The sequence below is a fragment of the Pygocentrus nattereri genome, chromosome 9 (genome assembly GCF_015220715.1).
Source record: "Pygocentrus nattereri isolate fPygNat1 chromosome 9, fPygNat1.pri, whole genome shotgun sequence".
In the NCBI taxonomy this organism is placed as follows: domain Eukaryota; kingdom Metazoa; phylum Chordata; class Actinopteri; order Characiformes; family Serrasalmidae; genus Pygocentrus; species Pygocentrus nattereri.
The window spans coordinates 9717602-9743019 of NC_051219.1; the positions used below are offsets into that span (position 1 = coordinate 9717602).

General features: G+C 43.8%; 2 protein-coding genes across 2 annotated transcripts; both read right to left on the bottom strand.

The window, feature by feature from the left end:
- Positions 1-6886: 6886 nt before the first annotated feature.
- Positions 6887-10665, bottom strand: LOC108410471 (tripartite motif-containing protein 35-like). Its single transcript, XM_017681557.2, has 6 exons — positions 10147-10665; positions 9380-9475; positions 9014-9244; positions 8839-8861; positions 8528-8646; positions 6887-7576 (listed from the first exon to the last, which is right to left on the bottom strand). Exons 1-6 carry the CDS (start codon positions 10549-10551, stop codon positions 7038-7040), a joined length of 1413 nt encoding a protein of 470 aa, XP_017537046.2. The 5' UTR covers positions 10552-10665; the 3' UTR covers positions 6887-7037.
- A 2987-nt stretch (positions 10666-13652) lies between these two features.
- On the bottom strand, positions 13653-21007 carry LOC108410470 (tripartite motif-containing protein 35-like). The gene is made up of 6 exons (XM_017681556.2): positions 20387-21007; positions 19384-19479; positions 19019-19249; positions 18844-18866; positions 18542-18660; positions 13653-14228 (listed from the first exon to the last, which is right to left on the bottom strand). The coding sequence occupies exons 1-6, from the start codon at positions 20786-20788 to the stop codon at positions 13684-13686; spliced, it is 1416 nt and encodes a 471-aa protein (XP_017537045.2). The 5' UTR covers positions 20789-21007; the 3' UTR covers positions 13653-13683.
- Between the last annotated feature and the right edge of the window lie 4411 nt (positions 21008-25418).

Here is a 25418-nt window from a genome sequence, read left to right on the forward strand (position 1 = left end):
CAACCCTTCCTCACCCGAGAGGCTGCCCACGTGCTAGTGCAGTCTCTTGTCATCTCAAGGCTTGATTACTGCAACTCGCTCTTGGCTGGTCTTCCCATGCAGGCCATCAAGCCTCTGAAACTCATCCAGAATGTGGCAGTATGGCTCGTCTTCAATCTGCCCAAGTTCAACCACGTCACCCCACTGCTGCACTCCCTGCACTGGCTTCCTGTAGCTGCACGCATCAGATTTAAAAACCTAATGCTTGCCTACCAAGCCAAAAATGGACCAGCCCCTACCTACTTGATGGCAATGGTGAAATCTCGAATTGTACCACGAGCCCTTCGAGCTTCGAGTACAGCTTGGCTTGACCCGCCATCCTTCAAGGTGCACGGAAGACGAGCGTCGAGAATGTTCTCTGTACTGGAGCCCAGGTGGTGGAATGAACTCCCACTGGCTGTCCAAACAGCAGAGACTCTTGCTGTCTTCAAACGTAGACTGAAGACTCATCTCTTTACACAGCACTTAAATGAGCATTGAATTATTGATAATTGAATCATCATCATCATCGTTGACTGCTAGTCCAGACAGTGTCACGGTAGCAGTTGGGAGAGCAGAGAATCCCAGATGACCCTGTCCCCCGCAACTTCCTCCAGCTCATTCCTGGGGACCCCAAGCCACTCCCAGGCCAACTTGGAGACATAATCCCTCCAGCGGGTCCTAGGGTGGCGCCGGGGTCTTGTCCTGGTAGGCCGTGCCTGGAACACCCCCACCGGGAGGCATCCAGGGGGCATCCGAATCAGATGCCTGAACCACCTCAGCTGGCTCCTCTCAATGCGGAGGAGTAGCGGCTCTACTCTGAGCTCCTTCTGGATGACCGAGCTGCTCACTCTATCGCATAGCGTGTAGATTGGATAGCCCGGAGTAGTAGCCCCGGCACCCCATACTCCCGGAGATGCCTTCTCCAAGTCCACAAAACACATGTAGACTGGGTTGGCAAACTCCCATGCCCCTCAACAATCTGTGACAGGGTGAAAAGCTGATCCATTGTTCCACGGCCGGGACGGAATCCACATTGTTCCTCCTCAATCTGAGGTTCAACTATTGGTCGGAGTCTCCTTTCCAGCACCTTTGCATAGACTTTCCCAGGGAGGCTGAGCAGTGTGATACCCCGATAATTGGCACACACCCTCCAGTCCCCCTTTTTAAAAATAGGGACCACCACCCCAGTCTGCCAGTCCAAGGGTACTGTTCCCGAGGCCCATGCAATATTGCAGAGGCATGTTAGCCATGACAGCCACACAATATCCAGAGCCTTAAGCATTTCTGGACGAATCTCATCCACCCCCGGGGCCTTGCCACTGAGGAGCTTACCAACTACCTCAGTGACCCCTCCAGTGAGCTTACACTCCACGTACCTAGAGCCAGTTTCTGCTGCAGGGGTCTAGGCTACCAAGGCCCTCCCTGCAATCTCCCACTGCGTATATGGCACTGCACCACTCCCCAGTGCTAGACCCCGCCGGTGGTGGGCGCACATGGTCTTCCCACATTGCCATTTCGTCCACCAGGTGCTTGTCGAGGAACACTACCCCCAGGCCTGGCTCCAGGAGTAGGTCCCGGTGACCCTCTTCCGGGCAGGGTACATGATTTTTTGTGTTTGTTGTGCATGGTGGGGTTTTGGATCGCGTTAGTCTGGGTCTTCACTCCAGACCTGTTGGCCCTGGGAGACCCTATTGCTCCCGACGACTTAGCTCTGAAGATCCCTAGACCACACAAGCCCTTCCGCCCCAATCCAGGAAGGGTAAAAAAATAACATTATAAGCATGAAATTTCAATATATGAACATTACTCTGTTGATAGTAGAGGTTACAAGAACACTACTAAGCTCATAGATTATTACATATAAAAGTATTCTAATTTCACACTATGGTTACATAAAGCTACTTATTAGGAACATTATTAATAAGGAAAGAAATTATTTTCCAAAGGAACAAAATTCCAAAGTTAGTATTAATCAATACTACCATTCTAAACAATGCAAAAAGTGAAAAGTGAAGGAAAAGTAAGAGTAAAATAAATGCTGGATACATTACCCAGTTATCATGCATATTTCCATAGAAATGACAACAGAAACTTTACTATGCTAGCGACTTTATTAGGTAGTTTTATTAGGTAGCTTGCTAGTTCTTTGCCTTCAGAACTGCCTTAATTCTTCGCGGCAGACTTTCAACAAGGTGTTGGAAACGTTCAGAGATTTTGGTTGGTTTTTTGAGTTCCTGCTGCCTTTCTATCATCTGGAACCAGTCTGCCCATTCTCCTCTGACCTCTCACATCAACAAGGCATTTTCGTCCACACAACTGACCGCTCACTGGATATTTCCTCTTTTTCTGACCGTTCTCTGTAAACCCTAGAGATGGTTGTGTGTGAAAATCCCAGTAGATCAGCAGTTTCTGAAATACTCAGATCAGCCCGTCTGGCACCAACAACCACGTCACGTTCAAAGTCCCTTAAATCCCCTTTCTTCCCCGTTCTGATGCTCGGTCTGCACTTCAGCAAGTTGTTCTGACCCACCTCTACATGCCTAAATGCATTGAGTTGCAGCCATGTGATTGGCTGATCAGCTATTTGTGTTAACAAGCAACTGAACAATGTACCTAATAAAGTGGCTGGTGAGTGTATATATAAATAATCACACAAGCTGCAAACTCTAGATGATTTTATGGAAAGATTCCCATCAAAATAGTTACAATATGTATTAAATGATGACTGGCGCTGCCTTCATCTGAGAAAATTTTCATGGAGTAGTAAGGCTTTAACTTAAAGATCTAATCTAAATTTTCCTGATCTGGACTGCAGGCAGGCCAGTGAAACACACACTATGTGTTTATGAGGCCACGCTGTTGTAACATGTGTAGAATGAGGCCTGGTGTTGTCTTTCTCAAATAATAATGGACATCATCTTGATGGCAGCATATGTCTCTCTCAAATCCTAATGGTACCTTTTCACACATGCAAGTCACCCATGCCATCAGCACCTATGCTCCCCCAAATAAAACTGAGGTCTGGCTTTCTCTTTGTGTGATAGAGATTCATTTTTCAGTGCAGTGGCAGACAACAGTCCTCCTGAGCTCATGTGGCTATATTAACACTGTAGCATGGTGGTTTCTTCTGCGATGCTGTCTGAGGGCCAAAAGGTCACACACACGGTCAACAGTGGGGTCCAGCTTTGCTCTGCGCAGACAGAAATTCCTCTTGATTCCCTGAATCTTGAGAGGGAATGTTCTTTTCCACCTGTTTGACAATTCTCTCATGAAGTTTAGCACAAAGTAATAAACCATGACCCATGTTTGCTCGCAAAGGCTGAGCCTTTTATTGGAAGGTCCTTTTATGTCTAATTATCTCACCTTCACTTGTTACCAGCTCATCTGCTTATTGTAGAATATTTCAAAACAGTGTAACCTGAATATTCTATTAACATTTCTACCTTTTTTTGTCCTGTCTCAACTTTTTTGGAGTGTTTCAGGCATCAAATTACTTTTTTTATTCACAAAAAACAAGCAAGTTGATCAGCCAAAATATTTAAAAATCTTTTGACTTTTTTCAGTTAAATAGGTTCAAGAGAATTAACAAATAACAAATTCTTGTGTTTATTGCATTTTATAAAATGTCCTAACTTTTCCAGAAATGGGGTTTGAAGAGTATAAGAAGCTTCTAAGCTTTTTGAAAGAAAATAAGTTACTAAAATATAAAAGTTTAGAATTTAGATTAGAAAGTTTAATTTATTTGCTTTCTTAAATTGTTATAAAAAAAGAAAATACTGAATATAGAAATGTAAATATTAAGATCAATACATTGTTAGAAATAAACAGAAGTGAAAACAAAATGTCTATTAATGTATTATATTAACCCCCTTAGCAGGCCATGTTGATTACACACTTCTATAGTCTACAAAAAAGTTCAAACTGTTTGCATTTAAATCCCTGCAGTTAATATAATAAACCTTTTTATGTACAAAGCCTGAGATTTTCAGGGGTTTAAAACAATGTTAAAAGTTACATTCCACCACAATCTTATCACAACAAATATTCCTGCATCAGAATACTTTTTTATACTTTTAACTATTTACATACTTTTTCCAAAAACAATTTTAGTAAAAGACAAAACAATATAGCAGCTCAAAAAAAGAAAAAGAAAAGGGAAAAAACTACTAAAAAACTAAGCAGTGAATATACCTCCAGCATCTATCAGCTCGGAGTATGACGTTTATAAGAATCTTCTCTTCCTCTTTTTCACTGTCAGACTAAAATGTTACTGAATAAAGTGCAGATTCCTCACATTATTGAGTTGAAATAAAATGTGTGTCACGGTTGGCTCCTCCCAGTCCTGTCCATGTGCTCATGTTTTGGTCTTGTAACTCCGCCCCTGATTGTATTCACCTGTCCCTCATTGTTACGTGTATTTAAGCCCTGTGTTTGCCCTTTGCGTTGGCCAGTCTTTGTACCTTTTGTATTGTATCTTTGTATCTATGTACCTTTGTATCGTGTCTTTGTACCTGGTCTTCGTTTGTGTTGATTCTTGTGATGTCTTACCCTAAGTCTGTACGTGTCGGCTCACTGACCCTGGAATGTTCTGACTACGACCCTGGATTTGCCCCTAATAAATCTCGCTTATCTCAGCGTGTGCGTCCGCCTCCTCGCTCCTCGTTACAGAAAGACTGGCCACCACAGGACGCAGCAGGTAAGCGAGACTCCGGCATGTGGTTGTTCCGTTGGGACGAAACTCCGGCTGTTTCTAGGCAGCCCGAGTTTGCCGTGTCCCAACGCCACCAAGCCGGAGACAGCAAATCCCCTGGCGCTGAGGGAACACGAGCGTCTCGTCGGTCCCGCAAGAAAGCGGAGGACCTTCCCGCCTTGTGTCTGGGCGACGAGAGCTCAGGTAAGCGCCTTGGGTCTGCCCGTCTTGAGCGCCACTGCAGGGAGGAGCGACCTGCAGTGCAAGGCGGGGTCAGACAGAAGGAGCATTCAGATGACCCGTTTTTTGGTACTCGGCTCGTTCGCAAGCGTCACTGCGAGCTGCCAATCGCTCGAGTGAGCATTGGGAACGGCCGAGTGGGTCCAGTATCTGTGTGTTCCTCCAGGTTGGAGCAGAGGTCCCCAGCCCGAAGGCTTGATCCCGTGGCCGCACCCCGCGGCACTTCTGATCCCGTGGCCGCACCCCGCGGCACTTCTGATCCCGTGGCCGCACCCCGCGGCACTTCTGATCCCGTGGCCGCACCCCGCGGCACTTCTGATCCCGTGGCCGCACCCCGCGGCACTTCTGATCCCGTGGCCGCACCCCGCGGCACGCCTGATCCCGTGGCCGCACCCCGCGGCACGCCTGATCCCGTGGCCGCGCCTCCGGACCCGCCGCCAGTCTCCGTGGACGTCGCAGCAGGCCCCGCCGCCAGTCTCCGTGGACGTCGCAGCAGGCCCCGCCGCCAGTCTCCGTGGACGTCGCAGCAGGCCCCGCGCCTGCCTCCGTGGACGTCGCAGCAGGCCCCGCGCCTGCCTCCGTGGACGTCGCAGCAGGCCCCGCGCCTGCCTCCGTGGACGTCGCAGCAGGCCCCGCGCCTGCCTCCGTGGACGTCGCAGCAGGCCCCGCGCCTGCCTCCGTGGACGTCGCAGCAGGCCCCGCGCCTGCCTCCGTGGACGTCGCAGCAGGCCCCGCGCCTGCCTCCGTGGACGTCGCAGCAGGCCCCGCGCCTGCCTCCGTGGACGTCGCAGCAGGCCCCGCGCCTGCCTCCGTGGACGTCGCAGCAGGCCCCGCGCCTGCCTCCGTGGACGTTACATCCCCTTTGTTCCCTCCCATCCCGCCCTCGTCAGTGTCTGTTCCCCCTGGGCCCTCCGTTTCTGTCCCTGTTCCCTGTGGTCCTTCTGTGCCTCCTGTGTCTGTTTCCGTTCCTTTGTTTCTGCCTTGTTCTGTTCCTGGTTTTGTCCTTTTCCCTGCTGTTGTGTCTGTGTCGGTTCCCGTTCCCGTTGTGGTTCCCGTTCCTGTGTCTCCTTTTGTTTCTGTTCCTGTTTCTGTTTCTGTCCCTGTTTCTGTTCCTGTGTCTGTCTTGGTGCCTGTTCCCCTGTCTTTTGCGTGTTCTTGTTTTCCTCGTCCTGTGTCTCTCGGTCGGCGTCGTTTTTTTTGGTGTGCCTCCTCGTCCTCCCTCCGTTTTTTGTCCTCGTTCTGTTTCGTCTGTTCCTGTGCCTGTGCCCGTTTCTGCCTCTGTGCCCGTTTCTGCCTCTGCTCTGGCTTCGGTGTCTGTGCCTGTTTAGTTTAGTTTTGTCTTTCTCTGGGTTTCGCTTTTTTGTTGTGTTGGTTTGTTTTGTTCTGTGTGGCACGCCCGGTGTGCGTGCCTTTGGGGGGGGGGGTTCTGTCACGGTTGGCTCCTCCCAGTCCTGTCCATGTGCTCATGTTTTGGTCTTGTAACTCCGCCCCTGATTGTATTCACCTGTCCCTCATTGTTACGTGTATTTAAGCCCTGTGTTTGCCCTTTGCGTTTGCCAGTCTTTGTACCTTTGTATCGTGTCTTTGTACCTGGTCTTCGTTTGTGTTGATTCTTGTGATGTCTTACCCTAAGTCTGTATGTGTCGGCTCACTGACCCTGGAATGTTCTGACTACGACCCTGGATTTGCCCCTAATAAATCTCGCTTATCTCAGCGTGTGCGTCCGCCTCCTCGTTACAATGTGACATAAATGATGATATATGGGATAACATTGAGTTTACAACATGCATTTTATAACAGCTAATATAATATAATATAATGCAGTTTGTCACACAGTAAACTATTAATCTCTGAACCACAACAGATTAATAATGAAAAAGGCAAGAAGACAGACAAATAAAATCTACACTGAAAATGTAGTAATGACACCAGGAGTCACTTTAAACCAGCATTTTATTTCACTCAGACATGTCAGGATGGAGCGGTACAAACACATTATTTAAAATATACATGCAGTGACATATTCTTATGATCATAATTCAGACACTCACTACCTTATAAATGATCATTCTAAGCAGCTTCAGCTTTAACTGTGCTGCTCCACTGTTACTGACATCTTCACTGGTAAGATCCTCAGAGGATCACCAGACCGATTCCAGAAATAAGGTAAAACTCTCTGAGTGAAAGTGTGTGTTATAGTGTGCAGGTGTGTGTTGGTTAGAAGATCAGTGAAGGTCACTTTCCCCCTGTCCCAGTCCAGCTGCACTCTGACCCTCTGCAGGTTCTCTGTAGATAAGAGTTTGAGATCTGACTGTCCTGGACGGTGAATCCTGTATTTAGCAAAATAATAACACAGCCTCCACACTGAACCCCAGGGAGAGCTTCCTTTTCTTGTTCCAGACTCTGTGATCACACCCAGATCCCAGTCATCACTGTCTCTAACCTGGACGTCCCAGCAGTGAATCCCTGAGTTAAAACCCTCAGAACCCAGAACACAAGGATACACATCAAATCTCTCTGGATTATCAGGAAGTGATGAACTCTGGTTTGTGTTTTCTACAGCAGTGAGATCATCAGACAGGTGGAGGTCTGGATGTGCAGTGTTGGGGTCCAGAGTAACAGGGGCTGAGGAGAGAGAACGACAATGAAACATCATGTTAGTGTTTTCATGTAAACTTTCCAGTTTCATGCCTTTACTTTAAATTTCTAGGAGACACATTAAATCTGTGGAATCGTATTAGTGTGAAAATTAAAAATGAAACTGTCGTTTTTAAAATGTCATTGATCTAGTAAATTTAGTTAGGGGGGCCTCTAAAGTTCTCCTTTCCTTTTAAAAACATTAATAAACCTCTGTGAAGCTGGCCCCCCCATGAGGTCAGAAATGGAATTAAAACGCTACTATTGTTTTGTGCTACGCTTGTGCTGGTTTGCGCCGTTAAAGGAAACGTTTGTGCCTCTTTTTTCATTAAGATGTTGGATAAACAGGTTTTATCACTAGCAGTGACGTCATTTGCCACAGGATTAACACTAGTTGATGGTGAAGATCTGAGAAAGGCCCTTTTGCCTCCTGAGCAGCTGCTGACCCTGGTCACTACAGAGTCATCTGTCTTTATCAGCTTTATTCAGCTTCATTATTGCACTGAGTAGAAGTCCAGAGCTGAGCTAAAATGTTTATTAGAAATCAATACTTGAAAAACTTTTCAAACTTTTCTTTAAAAAACGATTTAAAAGCAAATCATGAGTTCTGTGAAGTTACACTTTCATTTTACTACTGATGTGCTTCCATATAAGTTTGTCTAAAGTCTATATTTCTCTATTAATTATACTCATTTACAAGTCAGTGGAATAAAATGGACTCTTACTGAGTTTTGAGTTGAACACTTGAAATCACCTAATTTTGCAGAATTGCTTGTGTGGTTTTAAATTATTGTTTGATTTGTTCTACAGACAGATTTCTTGGTGATTTTGAATAAACTGTAGCTGATGGTATGAAGGCCTTGAGTTCTAAGCGTTCAATCTTCAGCTCTCCAGAACTTGATATTATCTACTTACTCAGTTAAGAGAAACAGAACTTACTGTACTGGAGAATCTCCTGCATGTTCTCCCACACTCTGAACCTCAGGTTGGAAAGGTGCTTTGCAACATTGATCAGAGCTCCTGATGTCTTCTCTGCATTTTTTGGTGTGAACTCGACTCTGAACATGGAACAACATGCTGAGCATCATGTTTTAATACTGTATACAGATCATTTGATTTAAATGAATGTTGAAATATAACGCCTTTCATTGATTTCACTTCATTTTATTCTGCTGTTACATACACTGAACATTTAAAAGTCTGATTTGATTTTATAAACAACTTGTTAAACACAAAGATATAAAACTCACTGTTTCATTGTAGACTTTAAGCTCTGAGTGGGAAGAAAGAGAGAAGAGAATCAGGTTAAACCATTTTTTAAAAAGCTCGATCCTCAACAATTAAACACATGTTAGAAAACACTAACAGTCTCTGTAGCTGAGCTGCTGCGTTACTTTCTTCTAACTTCAAAAAAGTGACTCTCACCTGTAAGAACAGAACGTCCTCAGCCTCCATCTCCTTCTCTATGTTCCTGATTGTGTCTGAAAGAGCTGATATTTCTCCATTCATCTCCTCAATCTTCCTCCTCATCATCTGGCTCTTCTGCTCCTCTTCCTCCTTCAGTGCAGCTATCCTTGCTGCTTCTTCATCTCTTAGAAACTGGTGAAGCTTCTCAAACTCCTCCTTTATCTGCCTCTCTGTGTGCTGGGCCTGCGTCTGGAATGAGAGACGATTAGGAAACACAAACTCTTAACAGATGATCTACAAGCGTTTACCACCTACAGGAGAAGTGGACCCTCATCAGAAACATGACCTCAGCAACATGTTTCACAGTTCAAGATGATGTTTCACCTTAATGTGGGCGGCTGTTTGGTCATAGTCTCGTTTAGCTTCCTCTAAGACTCTCAGATTCTTCTGTAGAGGCTCCAAAGCAGACTTGAGTTTATCCTGAAAGTGAACAATCACAGGTTAGATTGTGCCCTTGCTTGTCTTTTAACATATTATTAGTAATCTGGCATTTTTAAGAGTTTTATAGCACCATATTTGATTCAACGTGATTTCTTGTTATGGCATTAGGTGAAATGGCTGATTTGGGAAAATGTTTGGATGAGATTTATTGTTCTGTCTAGGATGCCTGATTGACATGCAGGACAATGCAGATTCAGAGAGTTGTGAGGGATCCATTTGCAGGTTTGTTAACATGGCAGTCCAACACTTGTAGTAAAAAATGCTGACCAAAAAGATCATTTCAGTAGATCAGCCCAATTGCTCAGCCAAACGATAAATGTAAAAAGGATAAAAAGAGCAAAGGCAGATTCTAAAAAAGACAGAAAGAGGTTCAAAACACCAGAGAGAAAAACAAGACAAACACTCAGTATTCAGACAGCAGAACTGGCAATACTCCACATTGACTGGCTGAGTTTGGGGAGTATATGTGGTGAGACTGATTAGGGAGGCTTGATCCTGGAAGCAGGGCTAGTACTCCAGAGATTGAGACCAATGTCAGACTTCCAACTAGTCTGGCAAAATAGGCTTTTAGTCATGTGAGAAAAACTGTAGCTCATCCATTTTTGTTGAGCTACATTTGGGTAAATAAAATAGCAGAATAAGTATCTTACCTTAAAGTCTGTCACAGCTTCATCTACTGGACAGAATTCATGATTTTTGTGTTTCTTTGAAGTCTGACACACCACACACACAGGCTGCTGATCATCCAGACAGAAGAGTTTGAGTTTCTCATTGTGCAGAACGCAGAGCCCCTCAGACCCTGCTGAAGATCTCTGACTCCTGCTCTCCAGAAGAGCCTCACTAAGGTTCTTCAGTGTGAGGCTAACAGGAGGCTCTTCTTTAGAGGACCTTCTTCTACAAACTGGACATTCTCGAGACCCCTTAGTTTCCCAGAATGTCTGCAGGCAGGTTTTACACACACTGTGGCTGCATGACAGAACAACAGGATCCCTGAAGATGTCACAGCACACAGGACATGAAAGCTCTTCTTCTAAAAGAAGGTTTCTAGCAGCCATTTCCTCCAACTGCTCCTGTGCTGTTTCTCTGTAACAGCTCCTTCAGTCCAAACTTCACTTTCTCTTACAGGACGTCTGTAATGATCAGAGCAGCTCAGTGGAGAATCGGCCACCGTAGCCCTTCAACCCACTGAGTGAGTTTTAGCTCCTTTCAGAATCACACAGCCAGAAACAAACACATACAGTCACTGTTTAAAAGCTCCTCATTGGTGTCTCTGAGTGGAGTGAAAGCAGAATGAAGGCCAGAGAGACAGGATGAGATTCACTTCCTCCAAGAGGGAGAGGAGGTGTAGAGGAGGAGGAGCTTTGAACAAGTAGGAGTCAGTCAGATGCTCTATAGATGATCTATAACTGTGTGCGTTCTACAGTAGTTGCTGTTTTAATTTTGTTTAATGATTCTTTAAATGCTGACAGTGAAGAGATTGTAAAGCCATTTGTTCATCAGAACTAAACCAGTATAAAGTAGCACAGACTGTCAGGCTTCTTTACTAAAGTATCTTATCTAAGTAAATCCAGGACCAGAAGGATTATGTAAAAGGAAGAGGATGGAGGAAGCTGTGAGAGAAAAGATAAGTACATCAGAAATCACAGCTGATAATGATGTTATATTGATACAGATATAATAATAATAATAATAATAATAAGAAGAAGAAGAAGAAGAAGAAAATGAAAAAAAAAAATCTGAAAGTATCACCTTTTCGAAACTTGAATGTTCACAAACAAATAAAAAAACAACAAACCACTCAACTTTCCATCACACTGTACACATTCTGCTCCAATACTTCAATTTTCTTCTCAGTGTTTTCATTCCCTTAATCGATCAATCAAAACTGACTTTCTTAAATTAATCAAACAGCAATACTGACACTGAAAGTGAAAAAATAAAGCTATAAAAAAAACATATTGAAAAAAAAAAACTCAGACAGGAGTAAAACATGATATAATGATTCACCTCCAAGTAATTTAATTAGTTTAGTTTAAAATCTGTAAAATCACATAATGCAACCCCAGAAGAGTGAAGCTATAAAGACACAGCATTAATATTTCACTCCATTTTTGAATACAGGATGTTTTAGACCGCCACAAGGATTTCAACTGATTCAGACAGAGGGGCTGAGGACTGCTACTCACTCACTCACTCACTCACTCACTCACTCACTCACTCACTCACTCACTCACTCACTCACTCACTCACTCACTCTTCATGTTTAACAAGATTGTCCACAAGGGGGAGCTACTGCTGCTCTAATAACTAAAGTGTGTGTCCAGACAGACTAACGATATGCTTTGACACTTTGTGCCCTTGGTTGCTGAAAATTCCCATCAGTGAGCTCAGCTGTCCATGATAAATTTGCACATTATCCAGCGCCACTCAAATGGAAGGTAAGGACAGAGACTGAGCTAACTAGCTTGTTAAAGTCAACAATTCACTCTGACCTTGCTAGGTATCTAAATAAACTCATATGAGACAAAAGTAACTGGACACTGGATTTACATGACAGCCTACATCAAACACACACACACATACACACACACACTTGTATATATACACACACCCCAGAGAAGCGGAAGATAATGGATGGATGGATATACGTATACAAGCCTAATTCCAATGAAGTTGGGACATTGTGTAAAACATAAATAAAAACAGAATACGATGATTTGCAAATCCTTTTCAACCTTTATTCAATTGAATCCACTACAAAGACAAGATATGTAATGTTCAAATGGATAAACTTTATTGTTGTTTGCAAATATTCACTCATTTTGAATTTGATGCCTGCAACACGTTCCAAAGAAGTTGGGACAGGGGCAACAAAAGACTGGGAAAGTTGAGGAATGCTCAAAAAACACCTGTTTGGAACATTCCACAGGTGAACAGGTTAATTGGAAACAGGTGAGTGTCAGGATTGGATATAAAGGGAGGATCCCTGAAAGGCTCAGTCGTTCACAAGCAAGGATCACCACTCAACTGCGTGAGCAAAGTTTAAGAACAACGTTTCTCAACATGCAATTGCAAGGAATTTAGGGATATCATTGTCTACAGTGCATAATATCATGAAAAGATTCAGAGAATCGCAAGTAAGTGGCAGTTTGTTGCTCCGTCTACAAGTGCAAGTTAAAACTCTGCCATGCAAAGTGAAAGCCAGATATCAACACCACCCAGAAACGCTGCCGGCTTCTCTGGGCCCGAGCTCATCTGAGATGGACTGACGCAAAGTGGAAAAGTGTCCTGTGGTCTGACGCGTCCACACTTGAAATTGTTTTTGGAAATCATGGACGTTGTGTCTTCCGGGCCAAAGAGGAAAAGGACTGTCCTGATTGTTGTCAGCGCAAAGTTCAAAAGCCAGCATCTCTGATGGTGTGGGGTGTGTTAGTGCCCATGGCAGGGGTAACTTTCACTTAATGCTGAAAGGTACATACAGGTTTTGGAGCAACATCTGTTGCCATCCAAGCAACGTCTTCTTCAGGGACCTCCTGCTTATTTCAGCAAGACAATGCCAAGCCACATTCTGCACGTGTTACAGCGTGGCTTCATAGTAAAAGAGTGCGGGTACTAGACTGGCCTGCCTGCGGTCCAGACCTGTTTCCCATTGAAAATGTGTGGCGCATTATGAAGCGTAAAATACGACAGCGGAGACCCCGGACTGCTGAGCAACTGAAGCTGTACATCAAGCAAGAATGGGAAAGAATTCCACCTACAAAGCTTCAACAATTGGTGTCCTCAGTTCCCAAACGCTTATTGAGTGTTGTTAAAAGGAAAGGTGATGTAACACAGTGGTAAACACGCCCCTGTCCCAACTTCTTTGGAACGTGTTGCAGGCATCAAATTCAAAATGAGTGAATATTTTCAAAAAACAAAGTTTATCCATTTGAACATTAAATATCTTGTAGTGTATTCAATTGAATATAGGTTGAAAATGATTTGCAAATCATCGTATTCTGTTTTTATTTATGTTTTACATTATGTCCCAACTTCATTGGAATTGGGGTTGTATATATATATAGCAGATTAATGATGTTATTAGGAGTCACTTTATGACAGTTTAAATCAGCATTTTATTTCCACACAGACATTCATAACTTCATCACTCACTACCTTATAAATGTTCATTCTAAGCAGCTTCAGCTTTAACTGTGCTGCTCCACTGTTACTGATGTCTTCACTGGTAAGATCCTCAGAGGATGAACAGACCCATTTAGGAAAAGTGGTAAAACTCTCTGACTGAAAGTGTGTGTTATAGTGTGCAGGTGTTTGTTGGTTAGAAGATCAGTGAAGGTCACTTTCCCCCTGTCCCAGTCCAGCTGAACTCTGACCCTCTGCAGCTTTGCTTTAGGTGGGAGGAAGAGATCTGGCTGTCCTGGACAGCAAATCCATATTCTATTAATGGTTTTATTGTAGCCAAGCCTCGGAACTGAACCCCAGAAAGTGTCTCTTTTTCTTGTTCCAGACTCTGTGATCACACCCAGTTGCCAGTAATCGCTGTCTCCAACCTGGACGTCCCAGCAGTGAATCCCTGAGTTAAAACCCTCAGAACCCAGAACACAGCCATACTTATCAAATCTCTCTGGATTATCAGGAAGTGATGATCTCTGTTTTCTGTTTTCTACAGCAGTGAGATCATCAGACAGGTGGAGGACTGGATGTGCAGTGTTGGGGTCCAGAGTAACAGGGGCTGAGGAGAGAGAACACAATGAAACATCATGTTAGTGTGTTCATGTAAACTTTCCTGTTTCATGCCTTTACTTTAAATTTCTACTTTACTTTAAAGGAGAAACATTCACTCTGTGGATTCGTTAAAATGTCATTTTTAAAATGGCAATGTATTTGAATGTTCAGACTTAGCAATTTTAATTTGCCATTGGTGTACTTGTATTGATCTAGTCAATTTAATGGGGTGGGGAGGGTGCTCTAAAGTTCTCCTTTCCTTTTAAAAACATCAATATACCTCTGTGAAGCTGGCCCCACCATGTGGTCAGAAAAGGAATGAAAATGCTACTATTGGTTTTTGCTACACGTGTGCTGGTTTGTGCCGTAGAAATCATTGTTGGTGCTGGCATCATTTTTAAGACATTAAACTTTACATTTTATTCTCTGTGACGTCATGCGGCCCCCATCAATGTACAGATCACTGCTGAACGAAACATTTGTGCACTTTTAATTCTGAAGTTGTTGGATAAACAGGTTTTGTCAATAGCAATGACATCATTTTCCACAGGATTTGATGGTGAAGATCTGGGAAAGGCCATTTTGCTTCCTGAGCAGCCGCTGACCCTGATCACTACAGAGTCATCTGTCTTTATCAGCTTTATTCAGCCTCATTATTGAGTAGGAGTCCAGAGCTGAGCTAAAATGTTGATTAGAATTTAACACTTTGCTCTGTAAAAATGTTTTTAAAATTAATCAAGGGTTCTGTGAGGTTACACTTAGTTCAAAGAATAAAACATTAATGTTGGTCTTTCAGTGTATCATGTGCGCTCATGTCAATAAGTGACATAAGTAAAATACTCATCATATTTCAACAAAAAATTTACTGGACCCACCAAGAACACAACAGATTTTAACAGTGATCATTTTAACAGTGGGCTTTATCCCACTCTGGAATTGGTGTGGATATTCCATCAAAAGAACAATACAAAATAAAATACAAAATCAAAAGATCCATTCATCCATATGTACCGCTCCTAAACCAGGGTTTAAGCGTTTTACCCACGTGACTGAAATAACCAATAAGAGCGCCCTGGGTTCAATAGGTTTATGTCAAATATGAAACTATGAATTTCTCATATAATATAGTTAGGTATATATTTTAGCAGGATGTAGTATATTCAGTGCATTATTAATTAACAACGCCAACAATAGAAAAGGTTTTAACCCAGTTTCAGCTCTCAGTAAAATAATATAACTTATATTAAACCAAAACTTTCTCAAGGTGTAGAATAGTAACTCTTAACCTCCTGATATACTGTACTGTACTGGAACTGTTGGAACATCAACACTTTAACCTAAACTGGTAGTGGGCCCACTCACACACACACTCTCTCACACACACACTCCTAAGCCGGCATTTAACTGGTTAAAGTACTTCGTTGCGGGCCCGGAATCGTTGCTAGCGTGCCTGGTGGCCTAGAAACAAAACCACACTGGCCTCTTCGCTCTCGAGCCAAAACAATCGTTTTAAAATAAAACTCACCAAACTTTCCACCTTAGTCTGTGGCTTAACCTCACTCGGCTGAATGCTCTGTCTCTCTCAGTGTCTCTCTCCCGCTCCCTCTCTCTCTCTCTCGGCAGCTGTAGCAGCGCGGGGGGGCTGCTCGGGCGGCTGTGGTTAGCTTGGGGTGGCTAAGCTAGCAGTACTGTTCTCCACGGGGTTGGTGGAGGTTCGGCTGGCCGGACTGGCTAACCGCTGGCTAACCGGTTGTTCTGAGTATCCGTTGAACAGGGGAGGTCTTGAACTTGGTTGGACTATATAAAGCTTGGTTTTGCTAACCGAACAAGTCCCGCATTAGCTATTCCCACGAGGCTTAGTGCTGTCCCTGATGGGTTAACCTGCTCCTCAATGACACTTAAACTTCTACCTGCACGCAGTAAAACACAAGCGATAACAGAACATTACCGTCATTTCACTCATCGTACAGTGGCGTAGTTACAGTTTTGCATGGTGTCGAGCTGACAAACACACCTGCAGGGCTATCTTTTTGCTCCTTTGACCACGGAGACCACTCAGCTAGAACTTTTTCGCACTCTTGCACCCCTTTTTTGTTTTCTCTCACCCCGCCCCCCTTCTCCCAGCAGACCCCACAAATGCAGAGAGCTATGGGACAAACAAGCAAAATAGCAAAAAAAGCAGGAAAATATGTATTAACAGAGACTGAACAGAGTATATTTATCGCAACAATTATATAAACTATTTAAGGGAAATAACTATTCTGGAACTTATTACTGTTAATTATTTATCAGGGTTACACATCCATCCAACCTCAACCGCTTATCCGGGTCCGGGTCGGGGGGGTCAGCAGCCTAAGCAAAGAGGCCCCAACCTCCCTCTCTCCCACCAGCTCTTCTGGAAGGATACCAAGGCGTTCCCAAGACAATTGAGAGATATAATCCCTCCAACGTGTCCTGGGTCTTCCCCGGGGTCTCCTCCACCTTGGACATGTGTGGAACACCTCCCTAGGGAGTCGTCCAGAGGCCATCCTTACCAGATGCCCGAACCACCTGAAGTGGTTTCTCTAAACATGGAAGAGCAGTGGCTCTACTCTGAGCCTCTCCCGAATCACCGACCTTCTCACCCTATCTCTAAGGGAGAGCCCGGCGACCCTGCGGAGAAAGCTCCACAGTAGGGAGACCCTACAAAGGTGATCCAGATAAATGTTGGGGATTTTGTACTATAATTCTCTGTGTTTTTTTATTTGTTTGTTGTATCTTACTTAACCGGTAAAGCTACCACCAGCTGGACTGATATTCATCATCTGAATTATGCTCAGTTCATTACACTAACCCTAACCCTAACGACTCCTCTGAACCCATGCAATGTGACTCACAATTATCTTAGGAAGAAATACAACACAGAATTAGGAACCATCTCTGCCTGTACTGTGAGAAAAAAAGGATATCAACTTTGTGAATCCAGAGCCCAGTCACAAAAACCGAAGGCACTGACCCCTGGACAGTGGAATTAACTCCATAATGTGGTGAGTGTACACACAAATGGGTTAGTTTCTAAACCAGTGTTGATACCTGTCACTCTATACTGGTCACTCCCATTCTCTTGTCCTTATCATTGATCAATTTGAGAGCCGAAGGAAACTTCTTACATGTGAGACTGGTGGAACAAATGTAGATCCCAGTAGAACCTCTTGAGACAGAATTGAAAGTAGCTGTCCTGGATGGGGAACCGGTTGGTTTGGGGAATATCTCCAAGATCAGCTACAGACCAGTGCACTCCACAAAGAAACTTTGTCATTTCTTGTTTTAGAACAATCAGAATTAAAAATCATTTTAGGACTCCCTTGGTCAGAGAAGCACAGTTCTGTAATCTCCTGGCCCAAACATACTATGACCAAATTGTCTGATTTTCGTGTTAAGACCTGCATGGCCCCTCCTGATCTGTCCCTATTGTCTACCTCTGTAGAAAGCCCTGAAATGGACACTGACTTTGTGATACCCATAGAATATAACTACCTCAGGGAGGTTATCAGTAAGAAAAATGCTACCAAATTACCACCTCATCAACCTTATGATTTAGCGATAGATTTAGCAGAAAACCCCATACTTCCAAAGTCTAGAATATATCCACTCACATAAGAAGAACAAAAGGCCTCAGATGTTTACATCCAACAAGCCCTAGATCAAGGATTTATCCAGCCTTCAACATCCCCCATAAAGAAAAAAGATGGAGGACTACATCCATGTATTGACTATGGCTTTTAACCATATTTCTAAAGCCTATCCTTATCCTCTTCCCATGGCTCTAGAATGGCTGAAATGGGCTAAGCTTTGGTTCGAGTGTGGGAAGTTGATGAGTGGAAGATGGGGACACTATGAGTACTTGGTGATGCCATTCGGGCTCTCTATCGCCCCCTCTGTGTTCCAAGCATTCATTAATGACACATTCAGAGACACGCTAGGACAATATTTGATAACATACTTGGACAATATCCTGGTTTACTCCCCTGACGTTGAGACCCACGTTAAACACGTTCACATGTTTTTTTACTTTGTTTTTGCATTGCCCCTTTTTTGGCTTTGTCTGCTCAGTGATATGATCACTGCTTTGTTTTTGGTTTGTCTTTTGGTTTTGACCATGCATCTGCCTAGCCCTATTAAAACACCTTTTGACCTTTTAATCCGCTGGTGTCTGGTTTCTGAAAAATCGTTACACTTTACACTTACCTGAAAAACAGGCTTTGAGTTCTAAGCGTTCAATCTTCAGCTTTCCAGAACTTGATAGTATCTACTTACTCAGTTAAGAGAAACAGAACTTACTGTACTGGAGAATCTCCTGCATGTTCTCCCACACTCTGAACCTCAGGTTGGAAAGGTGCTTCCCAACATTGATCAGAGCTCCTGATGTCTTCTCTGCATTTTTTGGTGTGAACTCGACTCTGAACATGGAAAAACATGCTGAGCATCATGTTTTAATACTGTATTTGATTTAAATGAATGTTGAAATATAACGCCTTTCATTGATTTCACTTCATTTTATTCTGCTGTTACATACACTGAACATTTAAAAGTCTGATTTGATTTTATAAACAACTTGTTAAACACCAAGATATAAAACTCACTGTTTCATTGTAGACTTTAAGTTCTGAGTGGGAAGAAAGAGAGAAGAGAATCAGGGTTAAACCAATTTTTTAAAAAGCTCGATCCTCAACAATTAAACACATGTTAGAAAACACTAACAGTCTCAGTAGCTGAGTTTGTACATTACTTTTTTCAAACTTCAAAAAAGTGTCTCACCTGTAAGAACAGAACATCCTCAGCTTTCATTTCCTTCTCTATGTTCCTGATTGTGTCTGAAAGAGCTGATATTTCTCCATTCATCTCCTCAATCTTCCTCCTTATCATCTGACTCTTCTTCTCCTCTTCCTCTTTCAGTGCAGCTACCTTTGCTGCTTCTTCATCTCTTAGAAACTGGTGAAGCTTCTCAAACTCCTCCTTTATCTGCCTCTCTGTGTGCTGGGCCTGCGTCTGGAATGAGAGACGATTAGGAAACACAAACTCTAACAGATGATCTACAAACGTTTACCACCTACAGGAGAAGTGGACACTCATCAGAAACATGACCTCAGCAACATGTTTCACAGTTCAAGATGATGTTTCACCTTAATGTGGGCGGCTGTTTGGTCATAGTCTCGTTTAGCTTCCTCTAAGACTCTCAGATTCTTCTGTAGAGGCTCCAAAGCAGACTTGAGTTTATTCTGAAAGTGAACAATCACAGGTTAGATTGTGTCCTTGCTTGTCTTTTAACATATTATTAGTAATCTGGCCTTTTTAAGAGTTGGTGTGGATTTTATAGCAACATATTTAATACAAGGTCTTTTTGCGATATTAGGTGAAATTGCTGATTTGGGAAAGTGTTTACATCGGATTTATTGCTATGTCTAGGTTGCCCGATTGACATGTAGGAAAATGCAGACCCAGAGAGTTGTGAGGGATCCATTTGCAGAATTAATGACAGGGCAGTCCGATGCTTGTAGTAAAAAAGGCTGACCAAAAAGGTCATTCCACTAGATCAGCCCAATGCCTCAGCCAGACAACACAAAAAGGATAAAAGGCCAAAATAAAATTGCAAAAAAAGAGAGAAAAACAAGACAAACACTCAGTAGTCAGACTCAGCAGAACTGGCAATACTCTGCATTGACTCACTAAGATTGGGGAGTATATGTGGTGAGACTGAGATTAAGGAGGTTTGATACTGGATGCACGGTTAGTACTTCTGAAAGTGAGACCTCGGGTGACCAGATGGACAATTACTGAGAACATGTTCCTGCTCTGACTTTTATCTATGCTTGATAAAAAACTTTTTCTTTTAGAAAAAAAGCTTTATTTATTTTTATTTAAAAGATTAAGCTTTCATTTTAGAGTACATAATATTGCAGAATATATGTAGAATATATACATATATACATGCAGAATATATGTAGATCACACATAAATTAATTGAAAATTTGATGATTCATCCATATTTGTACGCAGGAACCACACCCAATGTCAGACCTCAACTCTTCTGGCAAGACAGGCTTTTACTGATTTAATAATCTGTAGCTTATACATTTTTTGTTGAGCTACATTTTGGAAAATAAAATAGCAGAATAAGAATTTTACCTTAATATCTGTCACGACTTCATCTACTGGACAGAATTCATGATTTTTGTGTTTCTTTGAAGTCTGACACACCACACACACAGGCTGCTGATCATCCAGACAGAAGAGTTTGAGTTTCTCATTGTGCAGAACGCAGAGCCCCTCAGACCCTGCTGAAGATCTCTGACTCCTGCTCTCTAGAAAAGCCTCACAAAGATTCTTGAGTATAAGGTTACAAGGAGGATCATCTTTAGAAGATCTTCTACAAACTGGACATTCTCGAGACCCCTTAGTTTCCCAGAACTTCTGCAGGCAGGTTTTACACACACTGTGGCTGCACCTCAGAACAACAGGATCCCTGAAGATGTCACAGCACACAGGACATGAAAAGTCTTCTTCTGCAAGAGGGTTTCTAGCAGCCATTTCCTCCAACTGCTGCTGTGCTGTTTCTCTGTAATGGCTACTTCAGTCCAAACTCCACTTTCACTTTCAGGACGTCTGTAATGATCAGAGCAGTTCAGTTGAGAATCAGCCACTGTAGCCCTTCAACCCACTGAGTGAGTTTTAGCTCAGTTCAGAATCACTCAGCAAGAAACAAACACATACAGTCACTGTTTAAAAGCTCCTCATTGGTGTCTCTGAGTGAAGTGATTGCAGAATGAAGAAAAATCAAAGAGACAGGATGAGGTTCACTTCCTCCAACAGGAAGATGAGGTGTGGAGGAGGTGGAGCTTTGAACAAGTAGGAGTCAGTCAGATGCTCTATAGATGATCTATAACTGTGTGCGTTCTACAGTAGTTGCTGTTCTAATCTCTATAGAATGATTCTTTAAATGCTGAAGGTGAAGAGATTGTAAAACCATTTATTCATTAGAACTAAACCAGTAGCACAGTAGCACAGACTGTCAGTAATTTGTTTTGAAAACCACTGTCTAATTTTCCACACAATAAACAAACTGGTGAAACATATAAAATTTGCAGAAATTTTACAGAAATTCAAATAGAAATGTTCATAAATTGCCTGAATCAATAAAACAAAAAAAGAAAAAAATGAAAAAAATCTGAAAGTATCATCCTTTTTAAACTTGAATGTTCACAAACAAATAAAAAAAACAACAGACCACTCAGCTTTCCATCACACTGTACACATTCTGCTCCAATACTTCAATTTTCTTCTCAGTGTTTTCATTACCTTAATCGATCAATCAAAATTGACTCTCCTAAATTAGTCAAACAGCAATACTGACACTGAAAGTGAAAAAATACCCCATCCTCCGGGACATGAGAAAAGCTCTCCTGGAGGTGAGAGTTGAAATCATTCTGAACAGGGGCCTCCAACAGTCATTCCCAACACACTCTCACTATTCGCTTGGGCCTACTGGATTTGACCATCAGTCTTCCCTGCCATCTGATCCAACTCACCACCAGATGATGATCAGTTGACAGGTCAGCACCTCTCTTCACCCGAGTGTCCAGAACATATGGTGCCAAGTCAGATGAAACGACAACAAATTCAATCATTGACCTCTGACCAAAGGAGCTCTGGTACCATGTACACTTCTTCCCAATCACGCCTCTCCAAGTCTCCCAGTCATTGCCAACGTGAGCACTGAAGTCTCCCAGTAAGACTATGGAGTCTGTAGGCGGGACCCTTTCCAGAACCCCGCCCACTTGCTCCAAGAAGGCCAAGTACTCTGACCTGTTGTTTGGTGCATAAGCACAGACAACAGTCAGAGTTTTCCTCTCTGCAATTTTAATTCGCATTGAGGCGATCCTCTCATCCACCGGGACAAACTCCAACTGCACGTTCGCCAGCCTGGGACTCAGCTTACATTCCATGTACCAAGAGCCAGTTTCTGCCGCAGGGACCTAGGCCACCAAGGGCCCCTGTGCAATCTCCCACTGCCTAAATGGCACTGCACCGCTCCCCCATGCCGGACCTTGCAGGTAGTGGGCCCACATGGTCTCCCCACATTGCTTCTTTGGGCTGAGCCCACCCGGGTTACATGGGCTGCCTGGCCACCAGGCTCTCACTGAAGAAGACTACCCCCAGGTCTGGCTCCAGGGGTAGGTCCCAATGACCCTCTCCCGGGCAGGGTACACGATTGCTTGTGTCCATTGTGCATGGTAAGCTCACCTTACCATTACTAATTAGGCTATCCTACATTTTTACTTGAACTTTCCTTTACTATATTTATTGTACTCCTCCCTATTGCGGCATGCACAATGCAATAAAACCACTTTTTGAATGGAGTATCTATTATAACATTAATATTTCACTCCATTTTTGAATACAGGGCATTTTGGTCCACCACAAGGATTTCAGCTGATTCAAACAGAGGAGCTGAGGACTGGTTAAAGATCAGGAAAGATACGATCCTTAGAGTTGAGGATCAACAGTCTAGGCTTCTCCTCAACTCTTAGATGCATTACATGACAGCTTGGCAATCAATGGTGGAAAAGACTAAAAGTTGAGAACAGCATTCCAGCTGAGATTTCAAACATTCTCATGACTACTTTCAAAATGAAAGCCACCCAGGCAACATGTAAGAGGCAATGCACCTTATGGACTGGCTTATAACTCACTCGTTCACCCACTCTCTCCTCATGTTTAAAAAGATTGTCCACAAGAGAGAGCTACTGCTGCTGTAGTAACTAATGTGCATGTCCAGACAGAGTAATGATGTGCTGACACTTTGTATCCTTGGTTGCTGAAAATTTCCATTGGTGAGCTCAGTTGTCCTTGGTAAATTTGCATATTATCCAGTGCCACTTGGAAGGTAAGGACTGATACCGAGCTAACTAACCTGTTAAAGTCAACAATTCACTCTGACCTTTCTAGGTATCTAAATAAACTCATATGAGACAAAAGAAACTGAACACTGGATTTACTTGACAGCCTATATTAAATCAAAAAGTTATGGAGTTAAAGGAGTCTTGTATCTTTCACATTATCAGAGAAAAGCTCCTTCTATTATAAGCTCTCTCCACTACATACATACACCAGCTTCTCCTATTAAATCCATGACTCTTACATTTAGCGGGACATGGCCACTTAAACCATCTATTTTCCCACTCACCATAAAACACAGTTACTTAGATTAACCTCAGGCTAGGGTTTGCCTGTGGACAGTTATCTACCAGTTGAATAGTGATAAATATGTACACAGAAACACAAGAAATAACTTTATTAAAATTAATTTATTGATAAAGGTATATAAGTCCCCTTATTGTGGTGGAGGGGTTTGCGTGCTTGATTGATCCTATGAGCTATGTTGTCTGGAGGAAAAGCTCCTGGTAGATAAACTGGTCCTAGGTGACAGGTCAGACAAAGTGTGATCCATAATTACCCTTATGAAAAATCAAATCAAAACAGGACTTGTGTACCCTGCCCGGATCAGGGTTACCAGGGCCCCACCCTGGAGCCAGGCCTGGGGGAGGGGCTCGCCAGTGAGCGTCTGATGGCCGGGCATTTACTCATGGTGCCCGGCCGGGCCCAGCTCGAATGGGTTGCATGAGTCCCCCCTCCCATCGACCCACAACCGATGGGAGGGGCAATAGTAGGGGCTTGTGGCATGTGCCTTGGCATTCTGATCCTTGGTTGCTGAAAATGGCTTTTGGAACTTGGAGTGTTACCTCACTGGCGGGGAAAGTGCCTGAGATTGTGCGTGAGGTTGAGAGATATCGGCTAGATATAGTCGGGCTCACGTCAACACACAGCTTGGGCTCTGGGTCCAATCTCCTTGAGAGGGGCTGGACTTCATTCTTTTCAGTAGTTGCCCATGGTGAGAGGTGGCGGGCAGGTGTGGGCTTTCTCATAGCCCCTTGATTCGGTGCCTGTATGTTGGGGTTTTCTCTGGTGGATGAAAGGGTACCTTCCCTACACCTTCAGGTTGGGGAACGGGTCCTGACTGTTGTCTGTGCTTATGTACTGAACAGCAGTTCAGAGTACCCAGCCTTCTTAGAGTCCTTGGGAAGGGTGCTTGAAAGTGCTCCTCCTGGAGACTATTGTCCTACTGGGCGACTTCAATGCTCACGTGTATAGTGAGGGTTTGCTGGGAATGTCTGGCAGAAGAACCTGTCAGATTGATCTTCAACTCACACTTCTGTCAGAACTTTGACCAGATATCAAGGGAGGTGAGGGACATTGACTGAGAATGGGCCATGTTCCGCTCCTCCATTGTTGAAGTGGCTGACTGTAGCTGTGGCCACAAGGTAGTTGGTGCCTGTCGGGGTGGTAATCCTCGAAACCAGTGGTGGACACCCCAGGTGAGAGACGCCGTCAAGCTGAAGAAGGAGTCCTACCGGGTATGGTTGGCCTGTGGGACACCAGAGGCAGCTGGCAGGTATCGACAGGCCAAGCGATCTGCGGCTTCAGTTGTTGCCAAGGCAAAAACCCGGGTGTGGGAGGAGTTTGGTGAGGCCTTGGAAAGTGACTTTAAGCACAAGCACTGTATATTGGAGATGTGCTGCTGACTTCGACTGAAGATGTCATTGGGCAGTGGAAGGAATACTTTGAGGACCTTCTCAATCCCACCGACACATTCTCCAGTGAGGAGGCAGAGTCTGGGGACTTGGGAATAGGCTTGTCCGTTACTGAGGCCAAAGTCGTTAAGGTAGTTAAAAAGCTCCTTGGTGGCAAGGCTTCAAAATTGCGTGGACATCAGGGGCGGTGCCACTGGATTGGCAGACTGGGGTGGTGGTGCCTCTTTTTAAAAAGGGGGACCAGAGGTTGTGTTCCAACTACAGGGGAATCACACTCCTCAGCCTCCCTGGTAAGGTCGATGCAGGGGTACTGGAGAAGAGAGTCTGGCTTATAGTTAAACCTCAGATTCAGGAGGAGCAGTGCAGGTTCCGCCCTGGTCATGGAACACTGGACCAACTCTTCACCCTCTCCAGGATTCTGACAGGTTCATGGGAGTTTGCCCAACTAGTCCACATGTGCTTTGTGGATCTGGAGAAGGCATTTGACTGTGTTCCCTGGGGAACTTCAGCTTTCGCTGGATCGGTTTGCAGCGGAGTGTGAAGTGGCCAGGATGAGAATCAGTACCTCC